Consider the following 19,259-nt stretch of genomic DNA (forward strand, 5'->3'; position numbering starts at 1 on the left):
GAACCTTGATATCATTGCATAATACTCTATTTTCTTCCAACGGGTTTTTAACTTCCTTGAGAGCAGCACGCAAGGCAGCATTATCTTCCAATAGTGCAATGATATCATCCTGTAGAACCTTGATATCATTGCATGATACTCTATTTTCTTCCATCTGGTTTTGAACCTCCTTGAGAGCAGCACGCAAGGCAGCATTATCTTCCAATAGTGCAATGATATCATCCTGTAGAACCTTGATATCATTGCATAATACTCTATTTTCTTCCATCTGGTTTTAACCTCCTTGAGAGCAGCATGCAAGGCAGCATTATCTTCCAATAGTGCTTTGATATCATCCTGTAGAACCTTGATATCATTGCATAATACTCTATTTTCTTCCATCTGGTTTTTAACCTCCTTGAGAGCAGCACACAAGGCAGCATTATCATCTTGTAGTACCTTGATATTGTCTCATAGTGCCTTGATATCATTGCATAATACTCTATTTTCTTCCAACGGGTTTTTAACTTCCTTGAGAGCAGCATGCAAGGCAGCATTATCTTCCAATAGTGCAATGATATCATCCTGTAGAACCTTGATATCATTGCATAATACTCTATTTTCTTCCATCTGGTTTTGAACCTCCTTGAGAGCAGCATTGTCTTCCAATAGTACTTTGATATCAACGGATACCAGCTCTGTTTTAGCTCAATATAATCAATATAAGTATATATCAATATATCAATATAAGTGATCTTGAAACATGTTGAAGATGAAACACTTTGAATGCACTACGTCATCATCAAGTTTACTTTTACTATTTGTTCACGTAACGCACACACAACAACAAACCTCTTCATGTTCTGGCTTTTCTTCTGCACTGTAATGCCTGCTGTGGGTCTTCTCATGAGGCGTTCGAGCGCATTACGTAAATCTCAGCAAAGGAATCAAGCTGTTATTAATTTTTATTAACGTACCCCTTATGATAATTTGCATAACCCGCTTTGGGAACCTTAGGAATAAAGTATTTATCCTTTCTTCTTGAATAATCGTGATCCTAACCATTATTACTATTATACGGCTGACATCTGCTGGACAAAATCAGCACTGCGTTTTAACATTGAAATTGTTTTTATATTGAATTATTGGTCGAGTTTAAAAATGCAGTATTCAAAGAAAGGTCACTCATAAGGCAAAATAAAAATACTATTGTATTTTTTTTTTACTAAAAATAGCAAATTATCTTCTTACTTCCTCGTCTTGTTCTTCCTCTTCACCTCAGCTTTTGTTGAAACTCGTGATGGGAGACTCGGTTCCTCTTACTGACTCACTCACTGAATGGAAGCGGGTACTCGAGGAGCTCGAATCACTTGTCAAAGATCATATTCACCATACACAGACACCTGCCTGAATCGGGTACTCAACTCACCCGTCACAGAGCGCATGCGCAAAAAGTTCTATCGACTCCCCCGGACTTGTCTCGCTATTAATCACTTCCTGACGTGTTGCTTGGCTTCATTTTTTATTTACCTCGCGGTAAGCAGGGGACGGGTAAGTGAACGAGTTAAAAATGGTCCAGTACCCGTGAGTGCCGATTCAGCGAAGGACTCCTTCGACACTCGCGCGTCTCCTGTTGAAAGGTGTTGCACATCTAACGGGCAGAGAAGGTGGAAGATCCCAAAAGGAGAACAACTCGTTAGCTGCCGTCTTTTGTCCACTCTTGTTCTGACCGTGGGGCCTCGAAGAAGGTAAAATGTCATTTGATATTTGATGTGATATTGTTTTATTGTGTTTTGTGCTGCCAAACGGAAACAGCAAATGCCATGTGATGCTAAAGCTAAACAAACTCTATAATAAACATGTTAACATGTTAAAAGTTATCTTGTTATCTTTACCAAGGCAGTTGTTGCTGTCTTTTGGCGGAGATTAGCCGGTGGTTGGTGTACCTAATGAAGTGGCCGGAGAGAGGTGGAGGAAGTCAACTCTTGTCTGTTTCCGTTTCTCGTTATTACTCATTGGCCAAGTGCCGAACCTTCATGGGAACTATTTCTGTCTCATAAGTCATACACGCCAAAAAGCCCTGCATAATCATACATTACATCAATTGTGAAATATCACATATTATATTAATATTATGAATCAACCCTTCAATGAATCCATAAATAACCATTACCATATTAATTTTCGAATTAATTTAAGAGAGAGCGAGAGATAGATAGATAGATTGTAAATGATACAGACCATTTAGGTTGGAAGCAGGAAGTCCATAGAAAGACTGCAGAAAGAGGTGTAGAATCTAGAAGATCTAGAAAGCCTTCTGTGCGGGTTATTGTGTGCAGCTGCTCTATAGGAGTCCACTACTCAGTAGTATTCAAAATACTTCAAGTATTTTGTGTGTGTAGAGATTAGAGATGTAGAAATGAGTTTTACTCGATGATTAAAAGATCTCCAATCATCTTGCAGCTGAGATGAAGGACAGACTGAGTGAGCTCCTCGGCGTCGCCTCCAAGCCTCCAGACCTGGACTCGGGCCTCACAGACAACCTGAACGACTCCCTGGAAGACTATGACGCTGTTGTGTTTGGAGCGGAGGAGGTGATGGCGGGCATCTACAGGGAGGCCCAGGTCGTGAGGAAGGAGATGCTGCTGCTCAAGATGGACGTGAAGCGCCTGGGAAAGCAGAGCACCAGGTTCCTGACGTCGGTGAGGAGGTTCAGCAGCATCAAGCGGGACTCCAACGCTCTGGGGCGGAGCATCAAGTCCCGAGGGGAGGCCATCTACACCCGCTTGGAAAAGCTAAGCGCGCTGAGCGAGGAGCTGGCCGAGGAGCACGCCGCTTCCTCGGCGGTGGCCCGCATAGCGCGCTGCCAGCACGCCTCCCTGACCACCGCCTTCCACCAGGCCATGTCCGAGTACAACCGTTCCGAAATGGAGCTCAGGGAGAACTGCAAGACCCGCATCCAGAGGCAGGCGGAGATCGTGGGCAAGGAGGTGAGCCGGCAGCAGATCGAGGAGATGATCGAGACGGGCAAGTGGAACGTCTTCTCCGACGAACTGCTCCTGGGCGGCCGCGGCGCCCGCTCCGCCCTGAGCGAGATCGAGAGTCGCCATCGGGAGCTGATGGAGCTGGAGGGACGCATCCGAGACATCCACGAGCTCTTCTTCCAGATGGCGCTGCTGGTGGAGGAGCAGGGGTGCAAGGTGGACAGCATCGAGGCCAACGTGCTCGACACCCGGGACTACGTGGCCAAGGCCTCGGATCACATCCGGAAGGCCGTCCGGTACAAGAAGGAAAACCCCTGCAAGAAACTTTTCTGCTGCTGCTTCCCTTGCTGCAACTGATGACCAAAAACCCACACTGGGGGGTTCCAGTGTGGGCTTTTGGTCAGACTTTCTGTCCTTTCCACAACAACTTCACATCACAGCATTCCGGCTGCGCTTAACTTATTTTGTATTAATATAGTTTATATTAATATACTTAATATACTTAATATAGTTTAAGGTTTTTTTATTTTTTTGTCACGTACCAAAGTATGAGGAAGTGAGCTACACTCCTCCACACTATCTCACCTCTCCCTTGCTATCAAGTGTATAAGTGCCAATGATCCATGCTGAGTGCTAATCAAATGCACTTCTTTTTTATGCCTTAAATTGGCTCTAAAGGTGACATCTATTAGTGCACAGTTGCTTCATCAACTCATAAAATGTATTACAAATATATTACTCTTTTGAACTGGTATTGTTCTGAGAAGCCAAACTTTCCTTTCCTTAAATTGCCTCAGCAAGTAATCCAACCAGAACTGGGCTCACAGGACCAAGCGGAGCGTAAGTCACTGTTGATGGACTACACTGCATACTACTTCACGTCAAAAGATCCAAACTGTCCCTTTAATGTAAACAACAAACAATACAAACTGCAGACATGCAACGCTTGACATATAAAAGACAAGAACAGATCACCAAAGTCGACATTTCACGTGTCGCCACACTCCACTATGATGTAAGCGCTACTTCCTGACTGTTTATGAGAAGTGTTGACTGTGGTTACTCGAAACAAAGATCAGGACTTAAAGACCACATCGCTTGGCAAATGTTTGGTGTCGTAAAGTCATGGCTGTCATTAGTTGGTGTACGGTACAGTATGATGATGTTTTCTGGGAATGTCGGCTTTGTGATGTAGCCGAAAAGTGCATCATTAGTAGAAACTTGGCTCATTTTTACCCATTTTGGCTGTTGTCTTGGTTCAATATTTCAACTTTCTTCATAAATTATCTTCATAAAGTGTTAAATTATGGCCTTATAACAATATAACAACACTACTATATATTTAGTAGTAATAAGTTAACAAGGTATGTGTTTATATTGCATGTAGTACAATCCGGATGTATATACATTGAGGAGTTTTATTTTGGTACTTCCGCTAGCAAACTGCCTATTAACTATTACCTTACTCGTTGAATCAACTACTTGTTTTTCTACGTTACATTTAACAGTTACCATCCACAATAATAATAATAATAAAAATAATAATACCGTGCCGCTAATAGTGTATGCACACGTTGACTATTCGACAAATTGAATGAGACGAATGAGCAACGCCGTGCTGTGCTTTTGTTGTGGTACTAATGGATTTACATATTAGCAAATCTTTCCTTGTCCTAATGTTTGGATATGACATTTCGCCACTGCAAAAATAAACATATTGTTGAATTACCTATAACTTTCAGCACACATCGTTTGCGAGGTTACAACACAACCCGTGAAAAAATAATTATTTGTGGCAGCACTAGTAAGCCTCTGTGGCGACCCCGTAACCAGGGAAAAAGCCGATAGAAACAAACAAAGCTTTGAGGGTGAGATTTTTTAAATATATATTTTATTACAAACTTCAATTGTACAAAACAGTATAAGCAGAATTACAGGAACATAAAAGTGCAGTCACTATCAGAGAGATTATTTGAGACATCATTGAGGTCGCGATTTATTTACGTCACTTCCGGAATAAAATGGCGACCGGCAATAACAGCAGACGTTGAATTGTCATCACATAATGCGGATTGTTTTGGTGTCCCCGAGCAGGATGACGCCTATCTTTGAAAAGTGTTAAACGTCCGAGAGTATTGTGGGACCCGCAAACTGTAAATATGCTCTCATTTCATTCACATATTAGGAATACTGAGCTAGTCAAAGCGCCCTTTACGTAGTTCTGCTGTCTTGTGTAAAGTTTTACTTAATGCGGCACTTTGAATAAGAACGGTAACGTTTCGCCGACATCACATGTAGAAGAGCCGTTTGCTAGCCAGATATGTGTAGCTTCAATGTTAATTAAGCGTGAATTTAAATATCTAAATACTCACTGCTGCTTGTGTAGCTATGTTGCAAGCTAAAATGAGTGTCATTTTTTTTGTAGACTCCAGCCATGAGCAGTCGAAGGAAAAAGGCCCCCCCTGTGAGGGTGGACGAGGATGTTAAAAAGAAGTTAAACTGGAACATGCTGGAGGACCGGAAGAACGAGGCGATCCAGGAGAGTGACAGCCAAACCCCGGCGTGCTCCACTCTTCCTGCCGAGCCCTCACCTGACATCTCTATCAGCTCGTTCCACTTTGCAGAGGAACTCCCCACTTCCTCTGCTTCCCTGGCGCTCACGGTGCTACCCGCTTCCCAGCTGAGCCATGCCTGGAAGGCTCTTGTCGGGGAGTTCCGCATCCGACCGGCTTGGCTCCCACCCAACTGCGGAATGAGAGCGTTTACTTTTCACAAGATGGCGGAGCAGCTGTGCGTCAGCTTCAGCGGCTCCGACGAGCCCACCGAGCCGCTGCGGATGCCTGATGGCGACACCTGTACGGTGGAATGCAGCCTCTCTCGGATCTCGCTGGAGGACATGGACTGGCTGCAGAAGAGGAGGCTGGTGCAGCTTTGTCATGAAGAAGAAGAAGAGGACTCCTTCAAGGTATGAGTCAATGGCATTCCTGTGAATCCAACATCTCCAACAGCTCCCTGCTTCTGCTAGGTTGGGATTTACCTGCTGGAAAGCGGACTCGGGAAGCCGGAGTTCCTCAGCGAGGGAAACGCTCGCATGAAGAAAGCCAATCAGCTCATGCAGAAGATGATGGAGTATTTTTATGATTTTATTATCCCTGGTGAGTGAAGCAACATCCACACACTATGATGCCTTCACCGCCCGTCTTGACTTCTCCGTCTCTCTCTTCATGTGTAGAAGTGGTGGATAACGAGGAAGAGGAATGTGACACCGACTTGGAGAGGCAGAACGTGGAGGAGCTCTACGATTACGTCAGGTGTGTGCACCAGACGGAGAGCCAGGACGTGAGCTTTGACGTCCAGCACCAGGCTCTCCTCCCGGTCCTCAGGCCTTATCAGAGCCAGGCCGTCAACTGGATGCTGAAGCGGGAGAAATTCAGAAATACATCCCCAAAAGGTAAGGCAAGAAACCACAAAGATACTCCGAGCTTTGAGTTGCACCGTACGCATTCTTGTCTGCTGTAAGTCCGTTAGACATGAGGATGGCCAGAAGGAAGGAAAATAGCTGGACCGGTGGCCAGCCAATCACAGGACACATACAGACAAACAACCATTCACACTCTTATTTATACCTATCTATACCTACCTACCTGCTAAATCCAAGGATGAAGAGTCTTGAACCAGTCATGATGTGCTATATATATCACTATATTGACACGCACTATGGTACCCATTATGGCATTGGATGCTCATATCACCCAGTACTTTGGTATGTGACAAAAAAATAATATTTTTTTTTAAGTTAAAAATAACCTTAAACTATGTTAGGAAAGCAGGAAGTGAACAAATGTAAGAGTTAGTGATTGTAAAAGTACCAGATGGAGGGGTAGGATTTAATAAGCTTTGCTTCTTCCTACTCCTTTTGGACATGTGGAACTGGGAACTGATTATGGGATGCACTCAGTTGGAATCTGATGCATGTTCTAATGAAATTAAACCATTACCATTACTATCGTCAATAATTCGTAAGACGATTTGAATTCCGGACAATTAATTTTGTGGTGCCAACGAGATGTTTCTTTCCAGAGCAATCGCTACATTTCCTGTGGCGGGAGTTGGTCACTTTGTGTGGCAAGAAGCTTTTCTACAACCCTTTTACCGGCCGGTAAGCGCCTCATCCTGCGGCTGCGTTCCAGGACCCTCCGAATCTTTGAGAGAGTTTCTTCCATTTCAGTCTCATTCGTGCGTTTCCACTGGCCGGCGTGGAGTGGCCCGGCGGAATCCTGGCCGACGAGATGGGTCTGGGAAAGACGGTAGAAGTCCTGGCGCTCATTCTTTTTCACAGCCGGCAGGACCTCCAGCAGGAGGCCCTCACCCTGCCCGTGGTGAGGATTGGCGTTTAGAAAGAATACGGTCACATCGCACATTTTGCAAAATGCTGAGAGATTTTTGTATTTGCTGTTTTTGCAGGGACAGTCTGTGAATTATTTTGTGCCGCCTCCTCCACTGGAGAGAAAGAAAGTCGCCCCTTGTAAGCCTGAAGTGCAACCGAAAATGAAAATCTCTCACCCAGGTTTGTTTCTCTTTTCCCGTCGTGTTCGTGACGATGTTACAGGATTATTCCATGTTACGCTGGTTTGCTTTTGGCACTGAGCTAAGATGTGAAATATCATTGAGCGAGAAAAATGGAAAAACACCAGCAGAAATGTTCTTTGGAGAAAAAAAAGTACCTTAATGTTGAAATATTCAAGTAAAAAAGGCATTATTTGAAGTCGTCATTTGACAACAAATACGTTTTGGGAAAATTAAGTTGGAAAAAGTTGTAATGCTACGAGAATAAAGTTGGAAATATTAGGGGAATAACTCCTATTTACTAGAAGAAAAATCACAAAAAGTCATAATTTTTTTAATTTTACAAATAAAATAAAAAAAATTAATATTGATACGAGAAAGGGATGAAGTCATAATTTTTTTATTTTACAAATAAAATATACAAAATATTTCATATTATTATAATAAAAATAATAATATAATAAATAACTAATATAATAAAATAAATAAAACAGCAAAACGGGGAAAAAGATATATATATAAATAATTTATAATACATATATAATTTATTATTATAAAAATATTATTTATTTTATATTATATAATAAATAGAATAGTATAATCAATAAATAATAGAATAAAATAAAACAGCAAAAACAGGGGAAAATATATATATATATATTTTAATAATTTATAATACATATAGAATTTATTATTATAAAAATATTATTTATTTTATATTATTATATAATAAATAGAATAGTATAATAAATAAATAATAGAATAAAATAAATAAAACAGCAAAAACAGGGAAAAAGAGCAAAGGGTGACATTGATCCTGACAGTGGGTGTTTTATGACAATATGACAAGTCTGAGAGGCAGTTTTTTTTTTTTCTTAGCATGTCTACATTTACTGGCCTTTACAAAATATCCAAGGGCCAAAGTTGCCTGCTTTCATTTTTCACTTTGTGGCCCTCCTTGCGAACCCCCTCTTTGGTAACCCCAGGTTTAGCATTGACCTGCCAGTCTTTCCCACAGGACTGCACCCTATTCGTGGCAGAGGAGCCGCCTCAGAGCCGAGACATAACATGAGTTTCTCTTCAAAGCCTCATCTCTATGTTGTATTGACCAGGTTGGCGCCAAGGAACGCCGTCTCATTTTTGTTTTCCCCCCCCAGCCGTCCGCGTGATGCTGCTGACGGCCATCAAGGAAATGCGCTCGGGCAAAGGGGCCTCGGTCAACGCCGTCTTCACATACATCCGTGCCAAGTACGGCTACGACCTGCTGAAGAACCGCAGCCACATGAAGAAGACGCTGGCCAAGCTGATGGAGGAAGGCCTGGTGGAGCAGGTCAGAGGGCGCGGCTTGGCGGGCTCCTTCCGCTTGGGGAAGAAGTACAGAGAGACCAAGAAGACGGCGGCGGGATCGCCCAAATCCGTAAGGCCAAACACACACCTTGATAACGCCATTCTCAAACAGCAGTACAAGCACTACTGGTGGTACGCTGGTTCCATGTAGTGGTATTTGGGATGTATATTTTTCTAAGAAATCATCGAGTGGGATTCAATATCATTAAATGTAATATTTCTGTTTCTAAATATGATGTTTATCATTAGTACAGCCCTGTAGACATGAAGTAACACCCTTATAGTCACCTTTGCTGTCCTATTAGCCTCTAGCCATTGCTCAACTGTAACGCACAGGCTACCACCACTTTAAGCACAGCATGCTACCAAGCTAACAAGCTCGCCTCCAGTTTATGTATTCTAAACTTAAGACTTTAAAATGGAGTGGGGCGAGAAGGGCAAAGTACAAAGCCCCAAACCTACCACTTCCACACGGAGTAGGAGAACATGTCAGACATGCCATGGCTGACTCCATGCAGTGTGAAGGTCATGTCATCTAACCTCATCGATGTGACTAATTACTGAATCACAACACACGACATGGAACGACCGCAACACGGTGGTAATTTATTCGTGAATTCATTTTTGATAAACCGCGAGGGAGCGATGTTCGAACCCCGATGTAGCAAGGGACGACTGTGATCGTGCTAATGCTAATGGTTTGATTTCATTAGAACATGCATCAGATTCCAATTGAGTGCATCCCATAATCAGTTCCCAGTTCCACATGTCCAAAAGGAGTAGGAAGAAGCAACGCTTATTAAATCCTACCCCTCCATCTGGTACTTTTACAATCACTAACTCTTACATTTGTTCACTTCCTGCTTTCCTCATATAGTTTTTAATTTTAATTTTAATTTTAATTTTAATTTTAATTTTAATTTTAATTTTAATTTTAATTTTAATTTTAATTTTAATTTTAATTTTAATTTTAATTTTAATTTTAATTTTAATTTTAATTTTAATTTTAATTTTAAATAAATTAATAAATATATTTAAATCAATTTTAATTTAAATTGATTAAATTGTTTTTATCACGTACTGTAGTACAAGTGTTTCAAATGTACTTCTTCCCTGAGATCATATTTCTCCTAAAAATGTATTGGATGACATTTTTAGGGAATTGGTTATTTTTAGCCTTATGCATTATTTTAGCTGTTTGAAGATATCAGCAAGTTGAAGTCATGTTTAATCATGTTAATTATATGTCTTATATGCCTTATTTGATCTGATTATGTCTGTTATATTGGGTAATACGCGTGTAGAGGTGACTATAGGGGTGTTATTTCATGTCTGCGGTGCTAAAGTAATGTTTAGTCAAACTATTTAGAAGGTTGAAAATATCCAATTTAGCAGACATTGGCTTATCACGGTTGGGGTATGGAACCAATTACTGTAATATTGCACCTTTACGTGGATTTTTTACTGCACCAATTATTCCAAACCCTGTGTGACAAACGCTCGCTTTCAAAGTTTGTTTTCTTGCTGCCAGAATATGAAATGCTCGGGAGAGAGGTCGCCCAGGAAAACGTTCCAGAGGCGAGCCAAGGAGAAGGCGGAAGCAGCTCTCCAAAACTCCATCACGAGTGAAGATCCAAGCCACGCAAACCACATGGCGCTGGCGGACGCTCCCGAGCGGACAGATTGGGGCGAAAGCGAGGGACCACACGAGGCGGATGGGATGTGTGACGCCTCTGAGGAGACCCAGCCGTCCAGCTCTCAGGAAGAGCCCCCCGTCAGGGCGTCCGTGGTCCCCTTCAACACTCCGGACTACAGGTTTGAGTGCATCTGCGGCGAGGTGGGCATCGTGGACTACAAAGCCCGCGTGCAGTGCCTGAACTGCCAGCTGTGGCAGCACGCCGACTGCGTCAACTACAAGGAGGAAAGTCTGGAGACCACCCCCTTTTATTGCCCCCACTGCCTGGTGGCCATGAAGCCCGTCTCCACGGGGGCCACGCTCATCGTCTCCCCCAGCTCCATTTGCCACCAGTGGGTGGAGGAGATCAACCGCCACATCAGGTCCTCCTCGCTGCGGGTGCTGGTGAGACAGTGGTGTTCTTCGCCATCTTCTTTTCTGACTTCCCTAACGCCGCCCCTCCCCAGGTGTATCAGGGCGTGAAGAAGCACGGCTTCATCCAGCCGCACATGCTGGCCGAGCAGGACGTGGTCATCACCACCTACGACGTGCTGCGCTCTGAGCTCAACTACGTGGACATCCCGCACAGCAACAGCCAAGACGGGCGCCGCTTCCGCAACCAGAAGCGCTACATGGCCGTGCCCAGCCCCCTGGTGGCCGTGGAGTGGTGGCGCATCTGTCTGGACGAGGCTCAGATGGTGGAGTGTCCCACCGCCAAGGTCAGCTAGACACGGTTAACGTCGGTTTCATTTTCCATTTTCGTTGACCGACTCCCGCCGGTCTTCGCAGGCTGCGGAGATGGCGCTGCGTCTTGCCTCCGTCAACCGCTGGTGTGTCAGCGGCACGCCCGTCCAGAGAGGTTTGGAAGGTAATCGGTGGCGATTCGGTGTACCACTTCTTAGCAACGGCGCTCTCAGCAGGACTCTGTCTTCTGTCCAGACCTTTATGGCCTCGTGCTCTTCCTGGGACTGGACCCGTACTGGGTCAAACACTGGTGGGACCAGTTGCTCTACAGGCCCTATCGCCGTGGAAACACAGAGCCGCTCTACGGCGTCATCGCCCAGTTATTGTGGCGCTCGGCCAAGAAGGACGTCATCGATCAGGTGAACACAGAGAGACATTTTATGGCTGGGTAACACAAGGGTGTGTCAACTGCAGAGAGTGTTAGTCATCCATTCACCATCAAACATTTATTTGCACTAACTGGAACTGAGTTTTTGGCATATTATTCAGTCTTATTTGGGTATCGTTATTGAGAAACATGGTTCACTTATAATAGTTATAATAATTAATGGTGATGATTACCTTATTATGTAGCACTCGGCGGGGGGTGGGGGTGGGGGTGTATTTAGTCAACGCTGACAGTGTAAGGCACCCAATCACAACCGAAGCATTTATTGCCACAAATTCTAAAATATTTAATGTTATTGTGTATCATTTTGGTAAAAATTTGGTAAACTTATTTATTAATTAAATGTATTTTTTTTATTAATAACATTTATTAATGTTTTATATATGTGTTTATATAATTTGTATATATATATATATATATATATATATATATATATATACACACAAATAAAAATTTAATTTTTAAATTTGTATATATATATATATATATACACACACACACAAATTATATATATGTTGAAATTTAATTTTTCAATATAATTTTGTAAAAAATATTACATTTCAATATATATATATATATATTGCTAGATCAATTGCTAGATCAATTTAAAACATCTTTTATTTATTAAAATAAACATTTAACAGTTAATAATAATAGAATAAATGTTTAGACTTGCCTCCAAATCTATATCACTTTAAGTATAACATAAAAAAATATATAACAATAAAATAATACAATAAAAAATATATAACAATAAAATAACATTGCCAAATAATTTCAACAAATGAAAAAAAAAATATATATATATTTAAATTACTTGGCAATTGTATTGTTATATATTTTTTATGTTATACTTAAAGTGATATAGATTTGGAGGCAAATCTAAATATTTATTCTATTATTAACTGATAAATGTTTATTTTAATAAATAAAAATGTTTTAAATTGATCTAGCACTTTTCCAGCAAGACGCTTTACATTGCCAATCATACAATATCATATAAGGATACTGTAAATATGGTAAAGATGCGTTATTACACATTGTATTACAGTTTCCGTTGATTGTGGCGCACATTAGAGCGACTATTTGAGGAAGTATAGCAATTAGGCTGTACTTGGTTCAATATTTTTTACGATAAATGACATGTATTTGGGCCTTTTTATGAACCATTATTTGTGGTATTTCAACGTTTCCGGGATCTCGGATGTACATTGCTGTCGTACTGGATCCACTTGCTCATGATTAGAGTACCACATTAAAAACAGTATATTGGCATATTCTTTCTAGATCCAGATTCCGGCACAGACGGAGGAGGTGCACTGGCTGCACTTCTCCCCGGTGGAGGGTCACTTCTACCACCGCCAACACGAGGTCTGCTCCCAGGACGCTTTGGTTAAACTCAGGAAGCTCTCTGACTGGAGTCTGAAGCTGGGCAGCCTGGACCGCCGCACGGTCACCACCATCCTGTGCCCGCTGCTGAGGCTGCGCCAGGCCTGCTGCCACCCGCAGGCGGTGCGCAGCGAGTTCCTGCCCCTGCAGAAAAGGTGAGCCGAGTGCGTCACATGATCCAAACAAAGCTTTCAGCGGCAACCCGGTCAGGCGGACCATGTTTGTTTTAAAGTTCGCACGTTCGCCGTTGTTTGCTCCTGAGAGCTTGTCGAGTGGCTTTTCATGGTGATGTACCCTCCACCCCCTCCGCCCCTCCCACGCACACTCGGCAGCACCATGACAATGGAGGAGCTCCTCAAGTCCCTGCAGAAGAAATGTCGAGTGGAGTGCGAAGAAGCCCACAGACAATTGGTGTGCGCTCTCAACGGCCTGGCCGGAATTCACATCATCAGAGGTAATAAATAAAGACGCCATCAGGCTCGCCGTTTCCCATGGGAATCAATTACAGACACAACCTTTTTGTAACTGATGATGCTTTCTGGGGTCTGGGGGGATGTACTCTATACTCTGTATATTGTGAGCGCCTGTGTCGGACATCACGTCGAGTGTCGGTAATGACGCGGGCCCCCTTTTTGCCACACGCAGATGAGTTTGAGCAGGCGGCCGAGATGTACAGAGAAGTGCTGCGTTCATCAGAGGAGCACAAAGGCCGACTGAAAACAGATTCACTGCAGGTATACAAAAAAAACACTGGGCATGCATCTTCAATTTACATATGAAGAGACAACGCTCCTTAACGTGTATGCATATATGCTCCAGATCAGTGGTTCCCAAACATTTCACAATAAACGTTCCACCCTCCACTGCCATTCAATATCAATAAATGGACATTTTTTGTAGTTACAGCATAGAAAACCTCTTTAAGACTTACTAAAAACGTTTTTTTTAACCTTCCTCCTGTGTTAGCTTTCTGGTATCATGTCTTATGTTAACGGGTGGGTTTTGACCCATGTATTAAATCAGCTATAAAATACACTAAAAACAATAAGTTACCATCAAATTTGCTTCTCATGTCTTGGTTACCTTCTTAGGCTTCCTCATCCATGAAAATGTTGCTTTTAATACTTTTGGCCTTTTTTTGTCACTATACCCCTCCATTTCTATTTACAAAATGCTAAAATGAACCTCAAAAGAATCATATTCATAAATTGAAGGTTCTTTTCTTACCTGGCTATTACTGAGGGATATAGAACATATCTCTTAAATCAATGACTTTGATTCATTTTCTCATTTTAGTATTCATCACTAAAGAAACATCTATAGCAGGGGTCGGGAACCTTTTTGGCTACGAGAGCCATGAAGGCCAGATATTTTAAAATGTGTATCTGTGAGAGCCATATACATTTTTTTTAAACATTGAATGCAATAAAATGTGTGCATTTTTATGTAAGACCAACAGTTTTAGATATAATGGGCTCTAATTACGTAGACCAGGCACACTACCCCACGCCAATGGGGTGTGGCCAGCACACTTTCGTGAGCAGCGCAGTGTCTAATAATAAATCAAATACTTGCTGCCATTAATACAACTTCTGCTGCTGCATAGTTTTGCACCATACTCCGTACATGTATTTCATTCTTTTGGCCATCTTTGCCAGAAGGCTTGGTTCTGCAGCTTTAGCTAGGTGACTATTTGACTAAAGGAGGAAAGTTTATATTTACATGTTGACATCTCAATGACCGAGGTAGACTACCTCATTACCCAGTAATAATCGAGTTTTGGTGTTTGACCTGGAAAATATCATCAGGAAAGATGGATATGGTTGGCCGTATTGCAGTAGAAAATAGATGGACGGATTAAAATGCATAAGAAAGTTGTTGATTATTTTTAACAGTCATTTCTGTGATGTTTACTTTAAAATGTTAGCAAAAATACATTTTTATTGTGGTAAGAAACGCTTGAGAGCCAGATACAGTCATCAAAAGAGCCCTACCTGGCTCCCGAGCCATAGGTTCCCTACCTCTGATCTATAGTGTTGGGGTCAATTTTGACCCATATATATTCATGTCAAGAAAAGGTAGAAAAACTTATTGTTTTCTATAACTGCTGATCTCTGTTTTGTGGTTGAAAGGTGCCTGGGAGTTGTGTCATGTCTAAAGGGGCTCTCGTCACTACTTTTACATGCTTGGTATTCACTTTGTTGTCGTCTTTTTCATGAAAACCAGAGGCTTCATGCCACTCACAACTTAATGGAGCTGCTGAACGCAAAGCATCCTGGGATCCCTCCCACTCTCAGAGACGACCGACTCAGCGAGGAGGTAACTGCCGGTCCAAACTCTTCCACTTAAGCCACTTTGGATGTTCCTTTGTTTGCTCACGTGTTCATGCACGTGTTCCTCATGTTATGACGCAGGCCGAGCAGCTACGGCAGCACTACATGACCAAGTATGACTCGGAGGTGGCCGACGCTCATCATGCTCTGCAGCCGGTCCTGCAGAACATTAAAGAGCTGAAGCGTAAAGTGAGCGCCCATGTATTTCTTCTTACATTAGAATGACCAGAAAACAGGGAACAGCATGGCACTTGGAAGCACAAATGGAATTTTTTTCCATGGAAATTTGTCCTTGAGATATTCTCCACATGTGGAACTACCAAGAAAAGTGGAGAGCGAGAGGCGGGGTACACCCTGGACTGGTGGCCAGCCAATCCCAGGGCACATATAGACAAACAACCATTCACACTCACATTCATACCTATGGACAATTTGGAGTGGCTAATTAACCTAGCATGTTTTTGGAATGTGGGAGGAAACCGGAGTACCCGGAGAAAACCCACACATGCACGGGGAGAACATGAGAGATGGCCGAGGGTGGGATTGAACTCAACTCCTAGCTGTGATGTCTGCGCGCTAACCACTCGACCGCCGTGCAGCCAGTCAGAATTCATTTTAAAGATAATGTTGCTCGATGCTGCCCACCCATGATACTTCAAATGCAGCTGCTGCTATCTTGTGGAGTTCATTTTGGAAGGGAAAAAAAAACATCAGGAGGTTACCTACAGCCACAGCTGTCAGCTTATTTGCTTTGGTTTGTAACTCTGCGTTAATTGAGTAGAGGTGGCGAGTTTATTGTAAATAGTACGATAAGAGTAACACACATTTTAAAGAACATGCAGAGATAAATAAAGCTACTGGATGATGACTGACCATTTGTGAACATCCAATGCAGCTCCTCTTGTGGGGTAGTAGGTAGGTTCATGTTTTTGACCCGCTGCTTATTAGAAAACCTAGCAGCAGTGATTCTAGGAGATTTAATGGAATACATGCATCAGTTGAAGCATTTAAGCCGGCCATGTTTTCATCAAACCTAGCTTTCAAGTTCAGTTGCCTAGCCGTTCATCTTTTATTTTCCAAAGGTTAACCTGAGCTCCCCCTGGTGGCTGGAGGTGATTCAGCGAGCGATCCGTTGCTCGGCCGACGATGACCTGGTGGGCCGCGTGAAGAACGAGTTGACGTCCAGCAGCAAGCAGCAAGCTCACAAGTTCTCCATGGCCGACAAGTACCGTATTACCGTATTTTCCGGGGTATAAGATGCAACTCTTTTCTTAAACTCAGGTGGCGTGGCTAATATTTGGCTAAATTCAAATCCTGTGACATCTCCTTCACTTCAGAACTACTACTAATCGTTTAAATACTGTGCCGCTCGCTAGTCAGTGAGGAAACGGTAGCTCTTTCTTTGGCAGGAGCCAATCACATGCTAGCAGCTATTCAGCGCTTGTCAACCAATTGGAAATTGCACGAGGTCATTATATGTCACAGTGTAACAACATAGCAGTCTGAGTCACGGTGTCATCTTACTATGAACACTAAAGTCATCATACAGCAACTTAACACTCAAAAGACAAATATACCAACATATACAAATATACAAACATGTACCAATCCGAGATCATTCATTCATTCATGCATTTTCTAGCGCTCTTCCTCACGAGGGACCCACCGAACTCTGGTCGGTGGATGCGAGAGGCGGGGTCCACCCTGGACTGGTGGCCAGCCAATCCCAGGGCACATATAGACAAACAACCATTCACACTCACATTCATACCTATGGACAATTTGGAGTGGCTAATTAACCTAGCATGTTTTTGGAATGTGGGAGGAAACCGGAGTACCCGCAGAAAACCCACGCATGCACGGGGAGAACATGCAAACTCCACACAGAGATGGCCATGGGTGGAATTGAGCCCTGGTCTCCTAGCTGTGAGGTCTGCGTGCTAACCACTAGACCGCCGTGCCGCCCAATCCAAGATCACAAGAAAAAAAAATGCAGAGAAATCAGAGCAACGCTTCTATCAAGGCGCTGCGATGACATCAGCCTCTCTCCGGGCTTATTACAGTGCCATGCGTTTTCAATGCTGCTTGTCCTCCAATGAAGTATATTATGGGAAATGAGAGAAGGGGTGGGAAGTCACAATTTAAAAAATATATGGATGTAGTCTTTGGTTGTATATTAGCTTGCCTATATGTTATAAATAACCATGAAATAACCATGCCCGACTTCCGGCAGGTTCCGCGACAGCCACGGTCTGCAGTTCCTGCTCACCGCTCAAATGGAAGACCTGACTAAGTCTCAGAAGATTGTTCGGGAGGCCGTGAAGAGCCTGGAAGGTCCGGCGTCCAAGAAGGTGATTGACGAGGCCACGGCGTGTCACCTCCGCCCGACGCGGCTGCCGCTCAATAAGTGAGACTGCGAACGGGAAGCGTCCGGTCGGCACATTTTCCACTCTTAATGTCTTTTTTTTTGTTTGCATTGTAGCTGCGTTTTTTGCAAAGCTGATGAGCTTTTCACCGATTATGAATCCAAGCTGTTCTCGCACACGTAAGTACTGTAACAAACCCGTGCAGCCAAGCTGCTCCTTGAGCGTTCCTTATCAAACGTGGCCAATTTCTCAACAGGGTGAAAGGTCAGACGGCCATCTTTGAAGAGATGATTGAAGATGAAGACGGACTGGTGGACGACCGCCTTCCCACCACTAGCAGGGGCCTGTGGGCGGCCAGCGAGATGGAGCGCACGCTGAAGGCCATTCTGGCCTTCGCCAAAGCCAAACGCCTGGACCCGGAGCTGGTGGAGGAGGGAAACACCTTCATGGATCTCTTTGAGACCTGGAAGAAGGAATACAAGGTTTGTGTCCCGGTTTCTTTCTTGGAAAGGTGCGGAGCGACGCAGTCAGGTTGAAAGAGACCTTTGTCGCTCAGGTGCTGCACGAGTACTGGATGGTCCTCCGGAATCACGTGTCGGCAATAGATGAGCTGGGAATGGCCACCGAGAGACTGCGCGTGCGTCTTCCCGACGAGCCCAAGCCAAAGCTGCTGCACATCATTGAGCCGCATGAGGTACAGCAGCCGCAGCATCATGGTCCACCTGTGGCACATCGCCCCCCTTGCAGATCCGCGGGGGTCGTGCAAGTAAGCCTCACTGACGCCGTCCCCTCGGCAGGTGGAGCAGAACAGAGTGAAGCTTCTGAACGACCAAGCGGTAGCAAAGTCTCAGCTCCAGAAGAAGCTGGGGCAGTTTTTGTACCTCACAAACCTGGAGAAGGTAGTACGCCCCTTTCCTGCGTAAATGTTCCCGGATTCTTTTTTTTAACTGTGACATTAACCCCCTCGAGCCAGTCCCAGGACAAGTCCACCGGCGGCCTGAACCCAGAACCGTGCCCCATCTGCGCTCGTCCGCTAGGACAGGAGGTTGGTGTCTTTTCTCTGGCAGGAAAGTGACGTGTCGCTTGTCTTCTCGTCTTCTCGTCTTCTCGTCTGGACATGTGTTTTGTTGTTTTTGTCTGTCAGTGGGCGGTGCTGACCTGCGGCCACTGCTTCTGCAACCAGTGCATCGCCATCATCCTGGAGCAGTACAGCGGGGGCTCTCGGCGGCGCACCATCAAGTGCGCCATTTGCAGGCAGACCACGTCGCACACGGAGATCTCCTACGTGTTCACCGCGGAGTCGTCCAGCCTGGACCAGGGCATCCCCGTTAAGGTGCCTTTTCCAAGCTCTGGAGTACTTACTACCTCCTCTGTCTGAATTAAAAGCGTGTTCCAAACCCATTGTGGTACTATACCCTTGTGATCAGTTGAACGGCATTGAACAGGAGAAGGAAGTTACAATTATGGCAAGAAAAAAGGGAAGTAGAA

At 43.8% G+C, this 19,259-nt stretch overlaps 2 protein-coding genes across 4 annotated transcripts in view; both read left to right on the plus strand.

The window, feature by feature from the left end:
- Positions 1 to 1,417: 1,417 nt before the first annotated feature.
- On the plus strand, positions 1,418 to 3,324 carry stx11a (syntaxin 11a). Its single transcript, XM_058056782.1, has 2 exons — positions 1,418 to 1,727; positions 2,443 to 3,324. Exon 2 carries the CDS (start codon positions 2,448 to 2,450, stop codon positions 3,318 to 3,320), a length of 873 nt encoding a protein of 290 aa, XP_057912765.1. The 5' UTR covers positions 1,418 to 1,727; positions 2,443 to 2,447; the 3' UTR covers positions 3,321 to 3,324.
- Positions 3,325 to 3,667: 343 nt separating this feature from the next.
- Positions 3,668 to 19,259, plus strand: part of shprh (SNF2 histone linker PHD RING helicase) — a 20,295-nt gene continuing 4,703 nt past the window's right edge. The window contains exons 1-25 of one of the 3 annotated variants that reach the window (XM_058056779.1): positions 3,668 to 3,803; positions 5,389 to 5,928; positions 5,989 to 6,118; positions 6,196 to 6,414; positions 7,044 to 7,122; positions 7,192 to 7,342; positions 7,428 to 7,530; positions 8,687 to 8,946; positions 10,408 to 10,956; positions 11,019 to 11,270; positions 11,341 to 11,419; positions 11,491 to 11,654; positions 12,971 to 13,227; positions 13,405 to 13,526; positions 13,718 to 13,806; positions 15,299 to 15,391; positions 15,487 to 15,594; positions 16,488 to 16,630; positions 17,639 to 17,812; positions 17,888 to 17,950; positions 18,028 to 18,253; positions 18,328 to 18,465; positions 18,569 to 18,670; positions 18,745 to 18,816; positions 18,916 to 19,104. In XM_058056779.1, the coding sequence (XP_057912762.1) occupies positions 5,398 to 5,928; positions 5,989 to 6,118; positions 6,196 to 6,414; positions 7,044 to 7,122; positions 7,192 to 7,342; positions 7,428 to 7,530; positions 8,687 to 8,946; positions 10,408 to 10,956; positions 11,019 to 11,270; positions 11,341 to 11,419; positions 11,491 to 11,654; positions 12,971 to 13,227; positions 13,405 to 13,526; positions 13,718 to 13,806; positions 15,299 to 15,391; positions 15,487 to 15,594; positions 16,488 to 16,630; positions 17,639 to 17,812; positions 17,888 to 17,950; positions 18,028 to 18,253; positions 18,328 to 18,465; positions 18,569 to 18,670; positions 18,745 to 18,816; positions 18,916 to 19,104 (4,293 nt within the window). In that variant the 5' untranslated portion in view covers positions 3,668 to 3,803; positions 5,389 to 5,397. The other 2 variants (XM_058056777.1, XM_058056778.1) reach the window with 2 other exon arrangements.

The sequence above is a fragment of the Doryrhamphus excisus genome, chromosome 19, assembly GCF_030265055.1.
Source record: "Doryrhamphus excisus isolate RoL2022-K1 chromosome 19, RoL_Dexc_1.0, whole genome shotgun sequence".
Lineage (NCBI taxonomy): Eukaryota > Metazoa > Chordata > Actinopteri > Syngnathiformes > Syngnathidae > Doryrhamphus > Doryrhamphus excisus.

Bases quoted from the DNA above. Each gene is read 5' to 3' on its own strand.
- stx11a (XM_058056782.1), top strand. From the start codon at position 2,448: ATGAAGGACAGACTGAGTGAGCTCCTCGGCGTCGCCTCCAAGCCTCCA.